At 35.2% G+C, this 20346-nt stretch overlaps 3 protein-coding genes across 3 annotated transcripts; 2 read left to right on the forward strand and 1 right to left on the reverse strand.

Moving 5' to 3' along the window:
• Positions 1–1941: 1941 nt before the first annotated feature.
• On the forward strand, positions 1942–12191 carry LOC120421220 (general odorant-binding protein 84a). Its single transcript, XM_039584422.2, has 3 exons — positions 1942–2300; positions 2375–2504; positions 12007–12191. Exons 1-3 carry the CDS (start codon positions 2013–2015, stop codon positions 12099–12101), a joined length of 513 nt encoding a protein of 170 aa, XP_039440356.1. The 5' UTR covers positions 1942–2012; the 3' UTR covers positions 12102–12191.
• LOC120421222 (uncharacterized) lies at positions 5633–7278 on the forward strand. The gene is made up of 2 exons (XM_052710894.1): positions 5633–7028; positions 7108–7278. Exons 1-2 carry the CDS (start codon positions 6457–6459, stop codon positions 7265–7267), a joined length of 732 nt encoding a protein of 243 aa, XP_052566854.1. The 5' UTR covers positions 5633–6456; the 3' UTR covers positions 7268–7278.
• LOC120421223 (cytochrome P450 4c21-like) lies at positions 12102–17929 on the reverse strand. The gene is made up of 5 exons (XM_052709979.1): positions 17902–17929; positions 13611–13875; positions 13177–13303; positions 12880–13116; positions 12102–12818 (listed from the first exon to the last, which is right to left on the reverse strand). Exons 1-5 carry the CDS (start codon positions 17927–17929, stop codon positions 12231–12233), a joined length of 1245 nt encoding a protein of 414 aa, XP_052565939.1. The 3' UTR covers positions 12102–12230.
• Positions 17930–20346: the final 2417 nt, after the last annotated feature.

Below are 20346 nucleotides of genomic sequence, written 5' to 3' on the forward strand. Positions count from 1 at the left end.
AAGGGGCCAAACATTCAATATTACGCCCTTTGTTTTTTTTTTGATTTTGAGAATTTTCTCAGCTTTTCAAAAATATATTTTCAAAAGTGGGCAAACATGTGCACTAATTTTTAAAAATGAAAAACTGCGACTATTTTCAAAAAAGTCACCTAAAAATGGATTTAACTTGAAAACGGTGCACTTTATCAAAATTTCACTGCAGTACTTTTTGATTGCAAATTTGATTTTACATCGAAAAATGAAATTGAAAAATTTTTGCGACCGATTTTTTGATTTTTTGAAAAAATCAGTATTGATTCAAAAATTCATAACTCGCTCAAAGATTTTTTGCACAACCTGAAAATTTCTGAAAAGTTGGCATTTAATTTCTTCTAAAACATATAAAAAAATAAAAAAAATAAAAATAGTGTTTTCGCAAATCAAGTTTTAGTGACAAATAGTTAAATAAAAAATCACCAAAATTTTTTTACCGTGTATCATTTTTTCCAGTGTAGTCCGTATCCATACCTACAACTTTGCCGAAGACACCAAATCGACCAAAAAATTCCTTCAAAAGATACAGATTTTTGAATTTTCTTACATCATTTTTGTATGGCCAGCTGCCAAATTTGTAAGGAAAATTATATGAACAAACTAATGATGCAAAATGGCTTCTTTGGGCATACCGAAAGCTACAAAAAAAATTCAGCCGGATTAAAAAACACAAAAATTAAAATTAAAGAAAAAATACCGATTTCGTATAGAATTGCTCACAGAACTGATGGATTTTTTTGAAAATTGGTTATGCAATGTCCCAATAATATTTCAGAACCGCTAGTGTGTAAAAGTTTTATTTTATTTTTATTTTTATGATTTTATTGATTTTTGAAGAAACTTTTAAGAAAGTGAGGGATAATAAAAACTTGAAAAAAAATTTGCGTTAGCCTGAACCCACAAAAAATCACTCTTTGATTAGCAAAAAGTTGTCTCTTAAAACATATTTAAAAAATATGGTTTGAGAAATTGTTTTATTGGAGAAAAAATCTTTATAAAAACAATGTTTCAGAGTGAAGCTATTTTTCTGAAATTTCGTTGTCTTGGCTGGCTTCTTTGGTCACAGAAAAGGCTCTCATTTCAGCCTCTTTTCAAGGAGAATTGCTAAAAAAAATAATCCAAAATCATTTTTTTTTTTTTCTGATAGCATCTGATTTCCTAGTTGATGTATTATTAATATTTAAATTGCTCTCTCCTGTCAATGATTGTTTACCGAGCTATAAATTCCATTTCTCGGCTGACACGAGCCAAAAATTTCAATTGTCCGACTTGCATCAAACCAAATTCCACCTCCAATTAGAGCCCAATTTTCACCGTTCAGTCTCACTCACAGCCAAGAGTGCAGTGCTTTACGTATAGTATATCAATAGTGTATCAAAATGTTATCTTGCTACATAACACATTTTGATGACTTTATATGAATTAGCAGTATTTTTTTCGCGAGCTTGGTAATTTAGGAGATAGTTTTAAATTCAGAATGTTCTCTATCACTATTCCACCAACCATTGATAACAGTTTATTAGTAAGTTATGTGAAATAATTTTACAACTTACCTTTTGGCTAGTTGAGCTTATGCCATGATAGCACAACTGCGACGACCTGCCCACCTCTGCTATTCATTCGGAAATGCAAAGCTTGTTTGCCACCTGGCTTCACCACCACACATTGTGGCCTTTGTCCGTCAAAGCCCCCTTTTTGATTGATTGCAGTTCTCTCTTATGTCTCATCTACCTATGCCACAGTTGATGACAGCATCCAGCTTTTCCCCGAATCGTCACCACTCTAGTTAGCTAGTCTGGAATAATTGTAAAATTGGAGCAATCACTACACTGTACGACTGCATGTCTAAAATTAGTGCCACGTGGCTTCAAAGTCGCCACTATAAATTGAGGTTCGAACCACCCGGAACTAGTCAGTCCCGTGAAAAACGGGTTATCGGTGGAATCTACAGTGATTTGTTTTTTTTTCTGGCTAATACGATGAGTGCCAAAACGGTGATCTTCCTGCTGGGACTGCTGCTGGTTTGCTCGTCCTCGGGATGCAGTCTGATGAACGCCGGTGACGACGATGGTGGCAGCAGTGACGGGGAGCAACGGGAGTCCCTGTTGGCCGATCCGGCCACGATGGGAGCGGTCAAGCTGCCCAAGGATTACAGCGTCGAGGACATCTACGTGGAGTGCAACAAAACGTTCATCATCACGATGGAGTACCTGCACGAGCTGAACGATACCGGCAGCTTCCCGGACGAGACGGACAAAACGCCGATGGTGGGCACGAAAATTGCACCGGGATCACTGGCCAGGAGGGGACTAATTGAAGTGGTTCTGTTTGATGTTTGCAGTGTTTTATGCGATGCTTTCTGCAAAAGGGTGGAATACTCACCGAGGACGACAAGGTCAACAAGGAACAGGCGTTTGCGGTGGGCTGGGTGAAAAATAACGAAACCATAGACGATTGCCTGCAGGAAATGAGTGAGTATTGAGGTGGGATTAGTGTAATCCGTGAGAGATCAGAGTGCAGAGACTTTTTATAATCAGCAATTCTCCACGAAAACTGCATGATCGAAAAAGCTGTCCGATTGAGCTCAAATTTGGACTGGGGGTTCCTTGGCCGAAATAATTAGACGCGTATCTTTTTGTTTGGCCATTTGGGTGACCTACGCAGTTTTAAGGTGGTCCGAATAATGGCCATTTTAGTCGATTTTCACAAAAGCCACATTTTTCAAAACATCATAACTCCGCACCATTCACACCGATTTAAGCTGCCTTGGACGCAAATGAAAGGTGATTAGTTGGCCTTTCAAATAGTTAGAAGTTTAAAAAAAATTGCCTAACATTTGAAAAGGTCGTATGAGAACTTGAAATGCGATTCTGGAGGTTTCGGGACCAAAAAGCCTGGTCTGAATTTTTTTTATCGGATTCCTGAGACAATTTTACGTGACAATTTAAAAATTGGTGAATAAGGTAAAATTACATCATAACACAGGTAATATTCAACCTTCCAAAATTTTATCTTCCAAATATACATTATTTTTTACTATAGTTTTTGGGGTACCAGAAGTTGCGTCTATCAATTTTTTACTGTTTATCTACTCCTTCTCATCTACAGAATTTCGTCAAAAACATCAGACTTAAGAGTTAAGAGAGCAATTGCTCTCTTGCAAATATTCTAAGATTAAAATAAAAAAAAACTGAAAAAAATATTCTATCGATTGTGATTTATAAAGAATACATAGTTAACTTTCATTCTTCACTGTAAAAAATTTACCGCGCTTCATACAAAAAGTTGAAATTTTGTATGGAGATAAAGCCATACATAGCAATAAAGGAGGGGGTTGAAAAATCTAAATTTAACTGAACTATTCTCTACGTTTTCGGAATTCTGAGTACGCAATCAAATCGGGCGTCTAATTTTACATAAAAGTCCCTTTGACACCAAATTTCTATCTCATCACCTTTTCAGGCTGCAAATTATTGAAAAACACCTCTTTTTTTCGCAAGTTCGAAAATTGAAGGGGTCGTACGGCCCCTCCGTCACGAGATATCAAAACACGAACCTCGGATTCGTGATCAGGGACAAAAGTTACCCCTTAGGACAAAGTTTCACGCAAATCAAAGAGGGGTCGGGAAAACTTTTCCCGATTTCGTGTGAGTTGGTAGAGAATTACCCTAGGAATTACCCATTAGCAATAGTTACCGCCAGCTATGAAGTCAACTTCGTTTTTAATACACAGTAGAAAATTGTGTAAATTTTGAAGGTGTAATTTTAGAAGGTTAAATATTATTCCATTTATGATGTAATTTTACCTCAATTTAGACTGAAAAAGTGACATAACACCAGAAAAGTGGTAAAATCACACAATGGGGTTGATCCTGATGAGTTATTGGCAATGCGATGAAACGAAATCGGCTTATATACTTGAAAGAATATAAGGGGTATATAAGAAGTATATAAGAAAATACTTTTTACTAGAAAAATCACAAAAAAATAGGATCAACTCGGATAGCAAATGTGTAGCAAATTAAATTTCCTACATGAATCTCACACTTGGACAATTTTGGGCGAGACCCGCGCTTCCTGGCAGAAAAATACTGATACGATGTTGTTCTACATACATTTTTGCCATTTTCCCCATGTAAACTTCAACGATAAAAAGCGACCCCTCAACCTTAACCGATTCGGCTCAAAATTTGCAATTGGGTCCTAAAATGAAGCTTAGATTGCTGATATTATTGTTCACAGCGATAAAACTTATTTTTCTGAGTACAATGACTCTTCGTACGACCACAAAGAGGTTAAAATGGATTTTTAATTCAATTTTGAAAAATTAACCTCGCGGTCCTTCCTGACAGAAAAGCTCCTACTTGACAGCTCGTACCAAGGGGACCATAGTTGATTCATCAAAAAAATGTTGTATTGTAAAAATTTTTTTGCAATTTTTTTTTTTTGAATGAAAAAAAGTGGTCAGAAATGGTTTTTAATAGTGCTTTTTTGTTTTACCGTTGTACATAAAAATTGACATAGGGCTTTAGTAATTAATTATACTTATTTTTGCCTAAGGAATCGAATCAGAGGGTATCCCTGATGTCGATTTTTTTACTGTCACCCTAATGTACACCCCTTGGGCACTGTGTACATTTTGTGATGAAACATGCAAACAATTTCAAGTTTGACAGAAACCTAGTACCACGTTTTGTTCAGAAACTCATGCCGAACATTTTGCTACAAAAAGCTCATGAAACGATGTTTTCTATACTATTACAAAAATCAAAAAAGGTGCAAACAAAGTTTGTACACCTTTCATCCAGTGTCCCAACTCCAAATAGGTATCAATGACTGATTGAAAAAATAATTTTGGATTGAATATTAAGTTAGTAAAGTTTACTAACTACTTAGTATAAAAGTTTATGTAACTCTGGAAATTCTATTTTTTAAGGTATTTTTTTTTATTCATAACTTATTTTTATTAGGACCTCTTAGCTGCGATCACGTAAGGGCTCATTCATAAACGATGTGAATTCTTTTGGGAGGTTTGGGGATGGGGGTGTTGGAATCACTCTATGAATGTGTTTTAAAATGCATTTTACACGCGCCCAGTTGCTTTTCAATCATTAGTTTTCAAAATATCGAGGTATCGCCGGAATTTTTTTTTCGCGAAACAAAAACTTTTCTTCGGACTGTACATTGGTATTTTATGAAAATTTAAGCTCATCTTAAAAAATATTGTATTTTACTTAAATTTTGAGCAAAGAATTAATAAAAATGCGATATTCAGAATCAATTAGATTGTTTAAAACTAATAACTAAATTGCCTAAACCCAAGACAAAAAAAAACAAGATCCCCTCATACTCTCTTTGGGAATGTCTTCGAGCACCATAGCGTGTAACGTGGATTTTTCACAAATCAAATAAAAAAAAGATTTTTCCCATACAATACCCCATACAAAATTTAATCGTTTTGCGCAAATTGGGAAATGAACTTATCCTTTCAAAACATTGGGGAATAGTTTAGGACCCCAAAAGGAAGTGAAAATTTACTGTGATCACTAAATTTGAACAAATTCAATTTGTTTATGCAATTCGTCTAGCGTCAGTTGATCTTTACGTTAGGAGCGACCAGAGTTCACTGTTTACACTTCGTATTTGGCACACGTACATTGTTTTGTTCTTTGATTTCGAATGACAACCAAATTAGAATTGGAAAAACATAATTTTGTACTTACGTTTTTGTTTTGAAAATCAACCTTTTTTTCTCACACCACTCAAACACACGCACACGCACAAATAACAAGTTTCTAATGAACCTCTTTAAACTCACGCAGATGAGTCCACGCCCAAACCGATCATCCTTGTTTAACGATTTGACCATGTTTGAGAGGTTACTCTCTCCCATCAGCTCTTTTTTTGGTTCTGTATGCGTTCAGTGTTTATTATTTATGTATCGATGACATGCAGTTCTGGGAAGATAAACGAGCAAAAATTGTTCAAAAAATTATCATCCCTTATCAAATTGAGTAATTTTCCATAGGGTCTTCCATTCAAAAACAATCTGACGTTAATTATCCATAGATAAAACAAATACTGGGTGATCGCCACCATGCATTGCGGTCACAAGAGGCATTTTGAAAATTAAATTAAGTTCGATTTTATTCAAACCGGTATATATGACCTAAGCCTTATTTGACATGCGTCAAGAAATCACGTCTGCACCAAAGTGTGCGCTTCTCTTTTTCTGTTGTTTCTTCACTAAACTGTGAATTATTTCTGGGACCCGAAACTTCTATGAGTCAGCCGCTACCCTATGGCGCATGTAGAAGAGAAAGATTCTATGGAAAAGTACTTAATTTGAGTAACACTGTTAATGTTTTAAATAATTCCATCTTGTTTGAATTCGAAAAAAACACTGCAGATGAATCGTAAACTATGAATGCACTGAATCTGATAAAACCGTTTTTCAACGAAAGAAAACATCAGACATTGTCAATACCTCAACCAGAGATGTATATCCGGATCGAGTGGTTCCTGGTCATTATTTTGAGCGTGCAAGTTCAAAATTTCTCCGCTTGTGATCTGAACCAAACCTGCCTCCACGACATCGAACATGACGTGGAAGAAGCGTTTCATCTTCGCCACAAACGCTGGCTGACCATGATCCCGAACGGGGGAGTCTGCCAGATTGTACTGAGTACGGTGGCACCGGTCCGCTTCGCCCACAAAGTGGTCCGCAGCGTTGGCGTGGCCGTTAACCTGCAGGCCAACTACGCCATTCCGGGCAGGATCATCTGGCCACACGCGGAGAACTTCTTCAAGGAGCGTGTCCTAAGCGAGGATTACGTGGACAACAGCCGGAAGGATCTGTACCGGTTGCTGGAACGAATCTTCCAATCCTGGGGAGGTGATGGGCGGGAGTGTCTGCTGAAAACGATTTGTCAAGTAGCGGAAACCCCGTTGCAGCATAACGGGTTGATTGGGGAAATCCTGGATGTGGTGTTCACGTAAGTATTGTATGGCATTATTTGAATACTTACAGACTTAATACATTACTGGAAAAATAACAATGTTCTAATTTTCTAGACCACCGGACGATGACGCAATGGATGAAGACTTCAAGATGGCGAAATTAAACGGTGCCAGTGGAGGTGAAGAATGTGCTCAAATATACAATAAGTGTCTTGTTGAACATGAATTTCTGAACAGCATTTCAATACTCATTGATATTACAATGTTTAAATAAATGTTCTAATCAGCAAATTTCATTGACTTTATTTTAGATCTAACAATACATAGCACAATTTACACAGAAAAAAAAATATGGTATTATTCACCAGTGAATAATGCCAGATTTTGTGTCAAAAAATGTGTAATATTATAGCAGGAACTGGTGAATTTTCATCAGAATCCTGAATAATTTTCATCTGCTTCATATTTTTACACAATTTTCGGTAAAATTACTTAAAAATGGGTAATATTGAACCATCCAAATTCCCTACCTTCCGAAATGCAACTATAAAGAACAATTGTTTTTTTAAGCAGTCAGGAGCAGGTGGTTGGTCACTTTTTCGTTTGATATTTTTTTAGTTTGTGTTGGTTGGTCAAAGTCAAACAAAAAAGTGACGAACTGTCACTTTTTACACGGCGCTTACGTACACTATCAAAACAAACGTTTGGTAGTGTGTGTGAGCTCGGTGTAAAAGGGGTATTAAACTAAAAAGTGACCCCGTTCGTTTGACAACAGTTGGTGTCAAACCATCGGGGTGTGAGTGTATTTGCGATGAAAAAAAAATGACGGATTGTAAAAATCAAATCAATTTTCCATGCAGTTATACATAACTTAGTTTTGTTAACATTATCATTATTATCTTACATAAACAAAAATAGTTAAATTTTGAATGGTTAAAAATTCGATTGAGTAATTTTACCTAAAAAATGTGTATCAATATGAACCTGATTAAAATTCATCAGAAACTGATGAAGAAAACTCACCAATTCTCGATATAATATTACACATTTTTTGACTCAAAATCTGTCACCATTCCCTAATGAATATTACCATAATTTTTTTCTGTGTAGGATTTGAGTGCGAAATTAAATTGAGACAATTATAAAAGCTTAATTACATTTCGATGTTTTTATTCAAAAGTCATTCTCTGCAACCTCACACGAAATAGGAAAAATTGTCCCGCCCATCTTTGATCTGCGTGTTGTTTTTGAAATTTGAGTACGCCACAAATCGGGCGTCAAATTTTACATAAAAGTCCCTTTGACACCAGATTTCCATCTCATCACCTTTCCAGGCTGCAAATTATTGAAAAACATGTCTTTTTCGCATGTTCAAAAATGGAAGCGGTCTTACCGCCCCTCCGTCACGAGATATCGAAAAATGGAGCTCAGATTCGGAGAATGACCCATTCATATTTTTTTATTTGTTAAGAGCAAGTAACAATACCAACGTTTAGTGCATGAAGAACATTTTTATTTCAACCAGGCCTAACTTGGGATTATTTTTTGAAAAAAAATATCATATTGACTATAGTTAAAATTATGAGCCATGATTTCAACATTTGAATACAAATAGTGTTTTAAAAAGCATTTACAGTTGTTTTGCAATCAACAGTTTTTAAAATACCATAAATCAGGGTGACTTTGATAGCCGGGGTGACTTTGATAGGTTTGCGATTTTCCCGCAAAATGAAGAGTACAATTAAAATACATACGGAATGGTTTAGAATCATACTGACCAAGGTAGAGAAGTGTTCAAAGTACCTCAAGAAAAACATTCCATAAAATTTTGAAAAGTTTAAAAAGTTAGTAAACTATAGTTAAGAAAATGTTGGTAAAATTCATTATTTTAAACTTCTCAAAGTGTCATGATTTTCGCAAAGAACATGAGTTTGAATCGGAAAACAGAATGCATTTTCGAATTCTTTGGACAATTTTCCACTAGGAGAAGGTTAAATAAGTTTGTGAATAATAAATAATATGTGTTTTTGAAACACAATTGAATTTTTTTTTCCAAATTTATAGGCAATTTCAGTTGAACAAATTTCATGTAGAATCTGAAAACTTGTGATTCGTGCTTCGAATTCAGTATAAAATGCAATATATATCGATAATTTTATAAACAAAACTATTTTTAACAAATTTCCTCTAAAATTCCGACTTTTTCACAATTTTACATAAAATTTATATAAATTTTGTTTAAAAACTTGTAAACATAGTTAACTAATTATAAACATTGTTTTTTTTTTCTTGAAAACTATATTAGCTACTTTAGTGATGGTACATTTAACGTACAAATAAAGTTTTAACATCTTCAATATGATTTTAACAACAAAAACTATGACTATCAAAGTCACCTCAGAATTTAAACTACGAGCCGTTTTTTCTATATATTAACCTATTTATAGCTTAAGTCCGGCAATTTTTCTATATTTTGGGATATCTGTTTCAATACCGGCTAGATTTGTGTCGTGATGGCATTTTTCAAAGTTGATTGCAAACATTCCCTTCCTTAACATTCCAACGCCCAAGGCTCCAAAAAAGTTGGAACGGTAACTTCAACTCAATGATTCTCGGGCATAACTCAACCATTAAAGATGATTCTTCTTTCCAATGATTTGTTAGGATGTCTAGATGATTCTAGAACTTTTCAGAACTTAATTTGATCAAATCTGTATTTTTTACGATCAAAAACATCGTTCCAACTTTTTTTTTCGCGTGTAAAAAAAAATTCGCCAAAAATTCCGCGGAGGCAGTCGTTTTTGAAAAGATGGAACGATGTTTTTGGTCTCAAAAATTACAGATTTGATCAAATTAAGTTCTGCAAAGTTCTAGAATCATCTAGACATCCTAACAAATCACTGGAAACAAGAATCGTCTCAATTGGTTGAGTAATGCCCGAGAACCAGCGAGTTGAAGTTACCGTTCCACCTTTTTTGGGAGGCTTGGGCATCCGTGTAAGTTGGACATGCGTTGGGCGTTCCAATGTTAACAGACGATTGCAGTTTGGATTCCTTTGATTGCTCAAAAGAAACAAAATCCGATTATGAAAAAATGTCATGTTACTTCTGGAGCAACATTTGAAAAGGGCGCATAAGCATTTTGACAGCCAGCACTATTTTGCAAATTCCGAGCCAACAGGTAATTATTTAACAAAACGCGCAGTGTAAAACGGTAGCTGGGAAAGCCAGCTATTGTTTAACATTTAGAGTTTTGTGAAAAAGTTACCTGTTGGCCCGGAATTTGCAAAATAGTTCCAGCTGTCAAAATGCTTATCCGCCCTTTTCTCGTGTTGCTCCAGACTTGCATGCTACTGTCCAACTTTTTTTTCTAAATACCAATAAATTCATGAAAATAACGGTTTTTAAATGTTTTGCATCAGTTTTTGATGGTCTACAATTTAAAACTGAAAAGCTTGAAAATGCTTTTTTTTATTAAAAATACAAAATTCACGATATTCAATGTATCCTACATAGTTTACAACCGGCCTTGCAAGTTTTTTTTAATAAAAATTTTTATTTTAGAAATAATTATTTGGTGCTCCCTGGCATTTTAAGTAAATTTTGAAGGAAAAAGAGAAAAAACTTGAAAAAATTGCAATGGTCTTATCAGTACACAGTAAAAATTTTTGTAAATTTGGAAGGTGTAATTTTGAAAGGTTGAATATTACCTTTATTCTGATGTAATTTCACCTCGTTATAGACTGGAAAAGTGACATTACACAAAAAAAAAGAGGTAAAATTAATTTTTTTTCAGACATCAAAGATGTAGGGTAGTGGTCATCAATGAGACATAGGGAACAATGATAAAATAGCTCTCACAATTCGTAGTTTCAACCAATCAGGCTCATATTTGGGGGAAAGGTGTGTCTACTAGATACACGTCTGCCATAATAGTGGCTTTGGTTATGGAAGCTCCCTTGAAAAGTTATTCATACATGTTTGATTCTGGGGTGAAAAAGAAAACTATGACTAAAAATTACATTTTCGCTCATAGGCTGCCATTAACACAAAAACTAATATTTCTCCAAATTTTTTTCGTCATTTCACAGGGCATGAGTTGGGCTACAATATCCTTTTATTAGGTTTGACCAAAATTTAGAATATACTCAGAATCCAGGGCTGTCTCATTGTTCCCCACTCTTTTCGGCCCATGGGTAACAATGAGACACTTTGATTTTTCTTCATTAAACTTTTTAAAATCAATGGAAATCTTTCAAAACATGAATTGGAAGTGATATAAAGTTATTTGGTTAAATATAAGGACTTTACAAAATTTTAATAAATTTTAGTATAACTTTTGTTAATTGAACTGTGTAGTTACTAATATTTTTGTGGACCTTATTAAAAATACACTATCCTTTTGATTACGTTCTAGCTTTCAAGCTTATTTTTAATTTCTTCAACTTTTATTTCTTATCAAATAAAACCTTTAAAGTGCTATCTTTTCAATAGCATCAGATGCATTTTCTCGCTGGGTCCGGTGGTTTAGTGGTAAGCGTGGTAGCCTCTTAATCCCAGTATGGCCTGGGTTCAATCCCAGACGGACCCGGTGGCATTTTTCGGGACGAGATTTGCCTGATCACGCCTTCCATCGGATGGGGAAGTAAAACGTCGGTCCATTTGCGTAAAAGAGGTTTTGGGTGACTCACCACACAAATCCTTCGGACGCCTACACAGAAAAAAAATCATGTGTAATTTTACCACTTTTCTGGTGTAATGCCACTTTTTCAGTCTAAATTGAGGTAAAATTACATCATAAAAGAGGTAATATTCAACCTTCCAAAATTACAGCTTCCAGATTTACATTATTTTTTACTGTGTAGAAATGAGCAGAAACTTGCAATAGAGCCCACAAAAGACCCGGGGGTCGTTAATGTGGATTACTTTGCTTTTTTTTGCATTTTCTCGTATTTAATCAAGAAGTAACACTTTCTTTCAAGCACCTTTAAAGTAATTACTTTCCCCCTTTCAGCCGGCACCAACTGCGAGCGCGCTTACTTCCTGGCCCGGTGCGTGAGCACGCGCCATCTGGTGGAGGGTCGCAGCAAGGACAGCAAAAGGCGATAATCTTATCCTTGCTCTCGAATGAAGTGTACTTAGAGAATTAGTAGCGATAAGTAATCGAATAAATGGAGAGGACATTGCAATACTGGGCGTTTTTTTATTTGGTATTTAAATTTAAGTGCTTTCTTGGGACTAAGTTCGCCTTTTCAGTCGAATCGCGTGCGGAAAGGCAAGGTTCAGCGAGATTTGGTAGTGATACTTGATGTCCTCGCACCCGATGTCGGTGGCGAGTTCAAAGTGCTTCAAAATCATCGCCAGCAGCATCTTCAGACTCATCATCGCGTACCGATATCCGATGCAGCCACGGGGTCCACCGCTGAAGGGAAGATGAGCGTACGGATGTCTGGATTTGGCGTCTTCTTGGAGAAAGTGTTCCGGGTTGAAGCGGTCCGAGTGCGCTCCCCAGATGTCCTCGCGGCGATGGAGTGTGTAAAAGTTCATCAGCAGTGGAGTTCCCTTGGGTATGGTGTGGCCGTCCAGCTGGATGTCCTGCAGGTTTTCCCGTGCGATGATCGGAGCCACCGGCATCAGTCGCATGGTCTCCTTCAGGACTGCCTCCACGTAGACGAGCTGCTTCAGATCGTGCAGGTCGATTGGAGTCTGGTCTGGTTTTGAGGTTAGGACCTCCTGAACCTCGTGGTACGCTTTGGCTTGAACTTCCGGATGCATCGCCAGCAGAAGACATGTGTGGGACAGTTGAGTCGCGGACGTTTCATTTCCCTACGAAAAAAAGAGGTTTTTAAGAACTACGTCAAACTAAATAAAACATTTCACAACGAACCGCCACAATCATGGTGTAGATGTGGTCGGAGATTTCCTGATCGGTAAAGTTGTGCCCACCCCCGCCGTTCACCAGGGGCACCTTCATCAGCTGGTCGATAAAGATCTGCGGTCGCTTGTAGTGTTCGTCCTCGCAAATGACGGTCTCCAGCGTGGATTCTTTGGGGTTGCCGTTTTCGTCGGTCTCCAGCGGCTGCTGCACGTGGCAGCCCAGCTCCTGGCGTTTTTCGGCGATAATCTGAAACAAAAGGCAACACTCATTACATTATGCAAATGCGTTGGTGGGGGCAAAGTTTACCTTATCGGTGAACCGGTGACAAGTGTCGATGGCTTTCATTTCGTTGCGGTACAGCGCGGTGAAGCGGTAGATGAGCTCGTTGTGGAGCAGAATGTTGAAGATGCGCTTGCCGAGCGTTGTGAGAGCTCTGTGGGAGTTTAAATTGATTTTAATAAAACAATGTTATTTAACTCTCTAACGCTCAGCGCTGCCCAGATTGTCGTAAAATTTATTTTTGGCAGCCGCGTATTTTTTTTCGGTTGTCAATGCCAATGCCAAGCACGGCCATTTTTATGTCTTTGATTTGATCTGTAAAAACTAGATGTTTGTTGGACTCGGACGTCTGTTAGTCCGATAGAAAAAAAAAATGTTTTTTTCATTTGAGATCAGTAATTTGCCTCCGCGTCAAAGCAACTGTCTTTGTGCATGTTGTTTTTATTACAGTTTAAACTCACACTTCCAAGTTTTCGATGAAATCCTGCTTCCCCTCGCGCTCCAACGCCTTCCCTCCTAGCGAAGTCCTGCTAATCATCTCCAGAGTGCACTCGGAAATGTACTCCAGGATGTTGCAGGTTTTGGCTGCATCCTGTCGATCCGCATGCTGACCCAGTCGGTCGATCAACCGCTCAGCACAACTGTTGAAGATGGGCATGAAGCTATCCAAAATGCGCGTGTTGAACGTCGATTTGAGCGTTTTTCGGTGGACCTTCCAGGTTTGATCTGCGAGAGGGACAAAATATTCATCAAGATATTCATTGAAGATTTCAAGTGCTCTAAAAACTGCTGTCCCCAAACAGACTGTGGTCCCGATTCACCCCAGTTAATGGTACATGAATTTACAGACTCATTAGACATGGCGTTTGTCGCTCTAATTCTGGACGACCGTTGAATCCACAGCACCTCGTGAATTAAATGCTTCTGTTCTTTCTGTTAGTAGGATCAATTATTTGGTTTTTCGATGCCTCCCGAGCTGCGATGCTATGGAGACGAAACGATTATCACTTTGACCATTAAACATAAATATTAATTCTCTAGTTAATGCCACAATTCACACGACACCGTGCCTTCCGACAAAAGATGATATAGAAAGGGCTTCTTTGAATACACAAAAATATTATCCGAGCAGGTGGAAATAACTCAAGAATAACACATTTTGATACACTTTAATCACTTATAATAACACGAGAAGATGAAAACCTGTTAAACCAAGATCTCAACGTGTCATTTAAATACCCAGATAAGCAGTTATAATATCTCGGATAACAACAGAGACATCGCACTTAAATCAGACATTGTTATTATTTTTTCTTGCAATAACAAACCAATAACAAAGAAATCATAACAAACGAATTGCAAAACATGATCGAAATAACAGAAAATGATATTAGATTTTATGGTATTTTAACCTTTAGTAGACACCCTAGTAGAGCCGACGAGCATTTTTCTAAATTTTTCGGGTTCGGTTCCCCGAAAGACATTTCCCCGAATGCCATTTCCCCGAAAATCATTTCCCCTAATTGGCCACATCCCCGAATACCATTTCCCCTAATCAGCCACATCCCCGAATGCCATATCCCCGAATATCATTTCCCCTAATCGGCTATATCCCCGAATTCCATTTCCCCTAATCAGCCATTTCCCCTAATCGGCCATTTCCCCGAATGCCATTTCCCCGAAGTGACAATTACGCCAATTGCCGTTTATTTTAATTTAAATTTTCCCGAATTTTCATAGGGTATATGGCCCTATTTTGGACCTACTATGCAAAGCGTCAACACATTTCGCATGGTTCTCAAGAACGGTCTAACTAATTTGGCTCGTTTCAGGATTGTTTTGTGTCTTAATTTATGCTTAACAAAGTGTACTATTGAAAATTGAAAATAATTTAACCATTTCACTGTAATAAGCATTTCAAGTAAAACATTTTTTGGATGCTTTTTGGACTTATTGAATGTATTTTGGAGACATCGCTGAACCTATTTTGGACCCACACTCTGATTGGTTGAAATTTGGACAACTCGAATTGCGGCGTGCGGCGGCAACACGCACACTTACGAAAAACTCGGTTTGATAAACCAAAGGGCCTATCCACGATTGTAATTTGGAAAATATTTATTTCAGAAATTAAATAATTATGATAAAACAATGGATTTGAATTTGAAAACGTGTTTTAATTACCGTAAACCGGGGTGACTTTGATAAGATTTCAATTTGTTTTTGTAATATTTTACTACAGGTAAGGTTTTTCTCAAGATTATTATTTTTAAAACATGTACTGTGGTAGGACACACAAAGTCCATGCACTATTTTGGAAAAAAAAGTTTTTGCAATAGTGTTTAGAAAAATAGTTACGTTAAAAATTCTTAGTTTGAATTCCGGGGTGACTTTGATAGTCATAGTTTTTCTTGTCAAAATCATATTTAAGAGGTTCAAACTTTATTTGTACGTTAAATGTACAATCACTAAACTGCCCCTGATCGCATAAATGTCCCATATGCATTTTCATCGATTTCGAGTTCTTGATGCAGTTTGGTTCAAAATTGTGTGCTCTTTCGAAAGAGCCTATAACATCCAGTACTTTGTTCAAGAAATCAGGAGGAAATCCAGTTTTTTAGTGAAAACTTAACACGTAGCCTTATGTATGGGACAAACTTCAAATGCGTTTTTCTCAGCTTGCTGTTTTTGCATATGGGACATTTATGCGAACATGGGCAGTAAAGTAGTTGATATAGTTTTTAAGAAAAAAATCAATGTTTATATGTGTTAATGTATATAAGTTTATAAGCTTTTTAACAAAAAACATATAAATTTTAAGTAAAATTGTTAAAAAGTCAGAACTTTACCTGAAATTTGTTAAAACTAGTTTTGTTTATAAAATTATTGATTTATATTGCATTTTATACTGAATTCGAAACACCAATCACAAGTTTTCACATTTTACATGACATTTGTTCAACTGAGATTGCGTATAAATTTGGAATTTTTTTTAATTGTGTTTTAAAAACACATATTATTTATTATTTACAAACTTATTTAACCTTCTCCTAGTGGAAAATTGTCAAAAGAATCCGAAAATGCATTCCGTTTTCAGATTAAAAATCATGTTCATTGAGAAAATCATGACACTTTGAGAAGTTTAAAATAATGACTTTCATCAACATTTTCTTAACTATAGTTAACTAACTTTTTAAACTTTTAAAAATTTTATGAAAAGTTCTTTTTTAAGTACTTTGAACACTTTTCTGCCACGGTCAGTATGATTCTAAACCATTCCGTTCGTATTTTAATTGTATTCTTCATCTTGCGTAAAAATCACAAACCTCCCAAGTAGCAAGACAAATGCCTTTGATTCTTAAGCATTTTTATAATAGTTTTATTAAATGCGATAAAGATTTGTTACATCTTTCACCAAATCCAACAGGTTTTATTATTCCACAAACTTAAACATATTTTAAAGAATTTTTCAAGATATCATGAAGAATTTTGTTTAGAAGTTTTAATTAAGCTTTCAACTTTACACTTTAAGTACACCTGAAGAATTCTTGATATAGCTTGATTAACTTAACGAATGCTGCTTGAAATCTGTTAAGTCTTCCGCAAGCATTTTATCAATCTTGTTAGATTTGTACTTTCACTTTGACATATTCAGTTGTACGTGAACAGCGCAGTGAAATACATTGAGAGGCGAGCTGATTTTTTGAAAAACGCTTCTGGGCATAATTACTAGTGAATTTTCGGTTAAAGTTTTAAAATTACATATGACTTAATAACTATGTGTTGATAATAATAAAATATTTTTTAATTGGTGGTTTTTTATCGTGTTTGAATTGTGATAGAATTGTGAGAAATCGGAACATTTCACTGCACCAGAAATTCTTTTGCTTTGCAATTGTTGCATGTACTGGTGCTGTGCATTATCATTATTGTGTCAAAGTGGATGTACATCATGTTATTTTGCAATTTAGCGTTACTAAACGAGGCATTTTATCAAATTGTTTTCGTTTTAGTGTTCTTCGTCCTACCCCTTTTATCAAAGCCTTTCAGCCTTGATTAGAACTTCTTTAAATACATATGGTTTTCGAAAAGTAGTTGATAGAACTTTTCATCCTTAGGGTTACCTTGTTCAAAACTATCAAGATTTTATTATCTGTATTGCTACGCGCTGTCATTAACAGTTTTGCTTGTGCTGATTGCAGCGGTTTTTTGTTCACTAATATGTTTAATTTGAAAAGAGAGTGATAATCGTTTCAAAATATCATTGTTTGTGGTGTGCAGTCTATATTGTGGTGGAGTTAAAGATTGTAATAGCAACAGAAGGTGAAAATAGTGAAAGTAGCTGCTTTTTAAGGCAGTGTCCAACCCACCTTCGCTGTTTAAAGTTTGGTCATTGAACTGTGCTGAGTGACCGAGTTTGTGCTTTTTTAGTTCTTATATAATAAATAAACCCCATGCAAACTAACAAAAATGTGTTTTTTATTGAATTATTGCCAAATTCAAATCCGTTGTCCAAGTCGATCTATTTGCAGTTGATGAAGCCCGCATGCGCTACGTTCCCAGCCGTATGCAATTTAATCTTGGTTAAGACCACGATAAAGCATTGTGAGCCTGTTTTAAACCCTAATAAATCCTTTTTAAATCAAGTTATTCCTAGCGAGTTTTGGGAAAGAGTCTTTGAAGAAGCATTGAATTTGAAATAGACTTACAAAAGAATTTCAATATTTATAAATTTTCGCCATATTGCCAAACAAATCGAGGTGCTGGAAATCGTAGCCATGTTGAATTTTGGAGCAACAACCGATGAAAAAGATTTTTTTTCGATAAAAGTTTAGTTTTTTTGTGATAATTTTAAAGGCGCGTTCCATTTTTTCGAGCTATCTTGAAAAAATGTTCGGTAATTTTTTTTTTGGCACTACTGTAACGGTACATTTCATTGGAGAAATGCAAGTGCTTAAATATATTTATACAATTATTATCAAATGAATAATCAACTACCATAAGCCTTTTAGAATTCCATTTCGCATAAGAATATTTGTCTTTAATCAAGTAAATCAGCATGCTGTTCCCTTTTTGTACAGGCTTTTGGTTCTCTTTGAGAGAACATTCATAAATGCTTCGTGCTTTGTTATAACCTTGAGGAGTTCCTACAGGTTACCACAAAAATCTTTTCTAAACTAGAAAGTTTTATTCGAGCATTGAAGAGCTTTATAAAGTATTTATTAGGTACACAATAAAATAATAATGTCTTATGATACTCTTCATTTTTACTCTGGCTAACCTCCTAAAGTAGTCCATTTTAGCTTTATTGCTGATTTAACACTTATTTAACACAGCATGTGGGACTAAAAGGCATCTCGCATACATTTTCTCAGGAATTCTACATAACTTCTCCGAAACTACAGTAAAACTAAAATTGTTACTTGGGCTATCAAAGTCACCCCGTTTTACGGTACTTTGAACACTTCTCTAGCACGGTCAGTATGATTCTTAACCATTCCTTACGTATTTTAATTGTACTCTTCATTTTGCCGAAAAAACCTATCAAAGTCACCCCGTTTTACGGTATATTGAATAAAAACTCACGCATCTTTAGCAGGTGTCTGTCCTATTTACAATTTGCTTATTCTTACGACCTAATTGTTCAAGCATTAGAACATAAAAGACAACCCGTTATTAGTCGCAACCCGTTATTAGTCGCAATAAAAACACCTTAACTTTAAATTAAATGAATGCCAGAGATACATAACAAGTTACAATGAAAAAAGGTTCTAAATTTTACGCAGAGCTTAAGTTCAAATATGATTAAACAATGAAGAAATTTTTAAGGGAGATTATAGCTTGTAACTTGGTGCGAAACTTTCTCATCTGTCATGTTAAACTTTACAGTTGCTTGACAAAAAGTTTAACTACATGTTGCACTTTTAAAAACAATGTAATAAAAAAAGCAGATTCGTCGTGTTCAAAATTTTTTTTTACTTCGAACTTACCATCACTTAGGTTGCTGATATAATTTTTAAGAAAATCATTTATGTCAATATTTAGTTAACTATGTTTATAAGCTTTTTAACAAAATACATATAAATTTTAGGTAAAATTGTTAAAAATTCAGAACTTTGCCTTAAATTCGTTGAAACTAGTTTTGTTTTTTAAATTATAGATTTATATTACATGTTTAATTGAGTTCAAAGAACGAATCAGAAGTTTTTACATTTTATATTTATTTTGTTTTAATGAAAATACCTTTAATTTAGTAGTTTTTTTTACTTATGTTTCAAAAACAAATAATATTTAATAATATTTATTATTTATAAACTTATTTTACCTTTTCCTAGTAGAAGATTGTCCGAAGAATCCGAAAATGCATTCCGTTTTACGATTCAAAATCATGTTCATTGAGAAAATCATAACACTTTGAGAAGATTAATATAATGCTTTTTATCAATATTTTCTTAATTATAGTTAACTAACTTTTCAAACTTTTCAAAAATTTTCAGGAACAGTTCTTCATGAGGTACTTTGAACATTTCTCTACCACGGTCAGTATGATTCCATACCATTCCGTACGTATTTAATTTGTACTCTTCATTTTGCGGAAAAATCTAAAAAAAATTGATTTGTTTAAAACTAGCGCTTAGGATCTTTTAAAAACGAACTCAAGATTTTTTTAAATTTAATTCATACGACTTTTTCAAAAACCACTCGTAAGCAATGTTGACAGCTCCTGTCACGGTGACAGCTGACGATTTAATGAACTAGACCCTTTAGGTTTTTCAATCGCTTCCCCTTCAATTCCAACAGGGTAGCCAGTTTGCATTTTTTTATGCAAAATTTAAAAATATATGCAGCTAAATTGGTGATAATGATGTTAAGACAAACATAAATCAACATCAGTTTAAATTTTGGGATACTTTGCAATCGGTCCTAACAATCATCTAAATCTCTATCATCAATTTGCATTTTTATCGTTTAATAAACATGTTTTCATTGTTTCTGTTAATCATTTGCTTTTTAAAGCTTAGATTTCTTTTAAATAATTACAGTAAAGGAATTCAATTCCAAATATTAAATTAAAAAAAATCAATTAAAGTCAATGAAATATCGAAATAAATTGATAAACAAAACTGGCAACACCTTGTTATACATGTGTTGGTGATAGCCTTGAACCGACGGCAAAGTAGCTCCAAAAACTGATCC

This window comes from Culex pipiens, chromosome 3 (assembly GCF_016801865.2).
Source record: "Culex pipiens pallens isolate TS chromosome 3, TS_CPP_V2, whole genome shotgun sequence".
NCBI lineage: Eukaryota > Metazoa > Arthropoda > Insecta > Diptera > Culicidae > Culex > Culex pipiens.

What these genes read in the sequence shown, in the direction of transcription:
- LOC120421223 (XM_052709979.1), bottom strand. Translation starts at nt 17,929, where the DNA reads ATGGCTACGATTTCCAGCACCTCGATTT. An exon ending in GATTTCCAGCACCTCGATTT is followed by an intron (nt 13,876 to 17,901) that starts GTTTGGCAATAT and finishes TCCCTCTCGCAG; the next exon opens with ATCAAACCTGGAAGGTCCAC. An exon ending in TTCATCGAAAACTTGGAAGT is followed by an intron (nt 13,304 to 13,610) that starts GTGAGTTTAAAC and finishes AAACTCCCACAG; the next exon opens with AGCTCTCACAACGCTCGGCA.
- LOC120421222 (XM_052710894.1), top strand. Translation starts at nt 6,457, where the DNA reads ATGAATGCACTGAATCTGATAAAACCGTTTTTCAACGAAAGAAAACAT. An exon ending in ATCCTGGATGTGGTGTTCAC is followed by an intron (nt 7,029 to 7,107) that starts GTAAGTATTGTA and finishes CTAATTTTCTAG; the next exon opens with ACCACCGGACGATGACGCAA.
- LOC120421220 (XM_039584422.2), top strand. Translation starts at nt 2,013, where the DNA reads ATGAGTGCCAAAACGGTGATCTTCCTGCTGGGACTGCTGCTGGTTTGC. An exon ending in AGACGGACAAAACGCCGATG is followed by an intron (nt 2,301 to 2,374) that starts GTGGGCACGAAA and finishes TGATGTTTGCAG; the next exon opens with TGTTTTATGCGATGCTTTCT. An exon ending in CGATTGCCTGCAGGAAATGA is followed by an intron (nt 2,505 to 12,006) that starts GTGAGTATTGAG and finishes TCCCCCTTTCAG; the next exon opens with CCGGCACCAACTGCGAGCGC.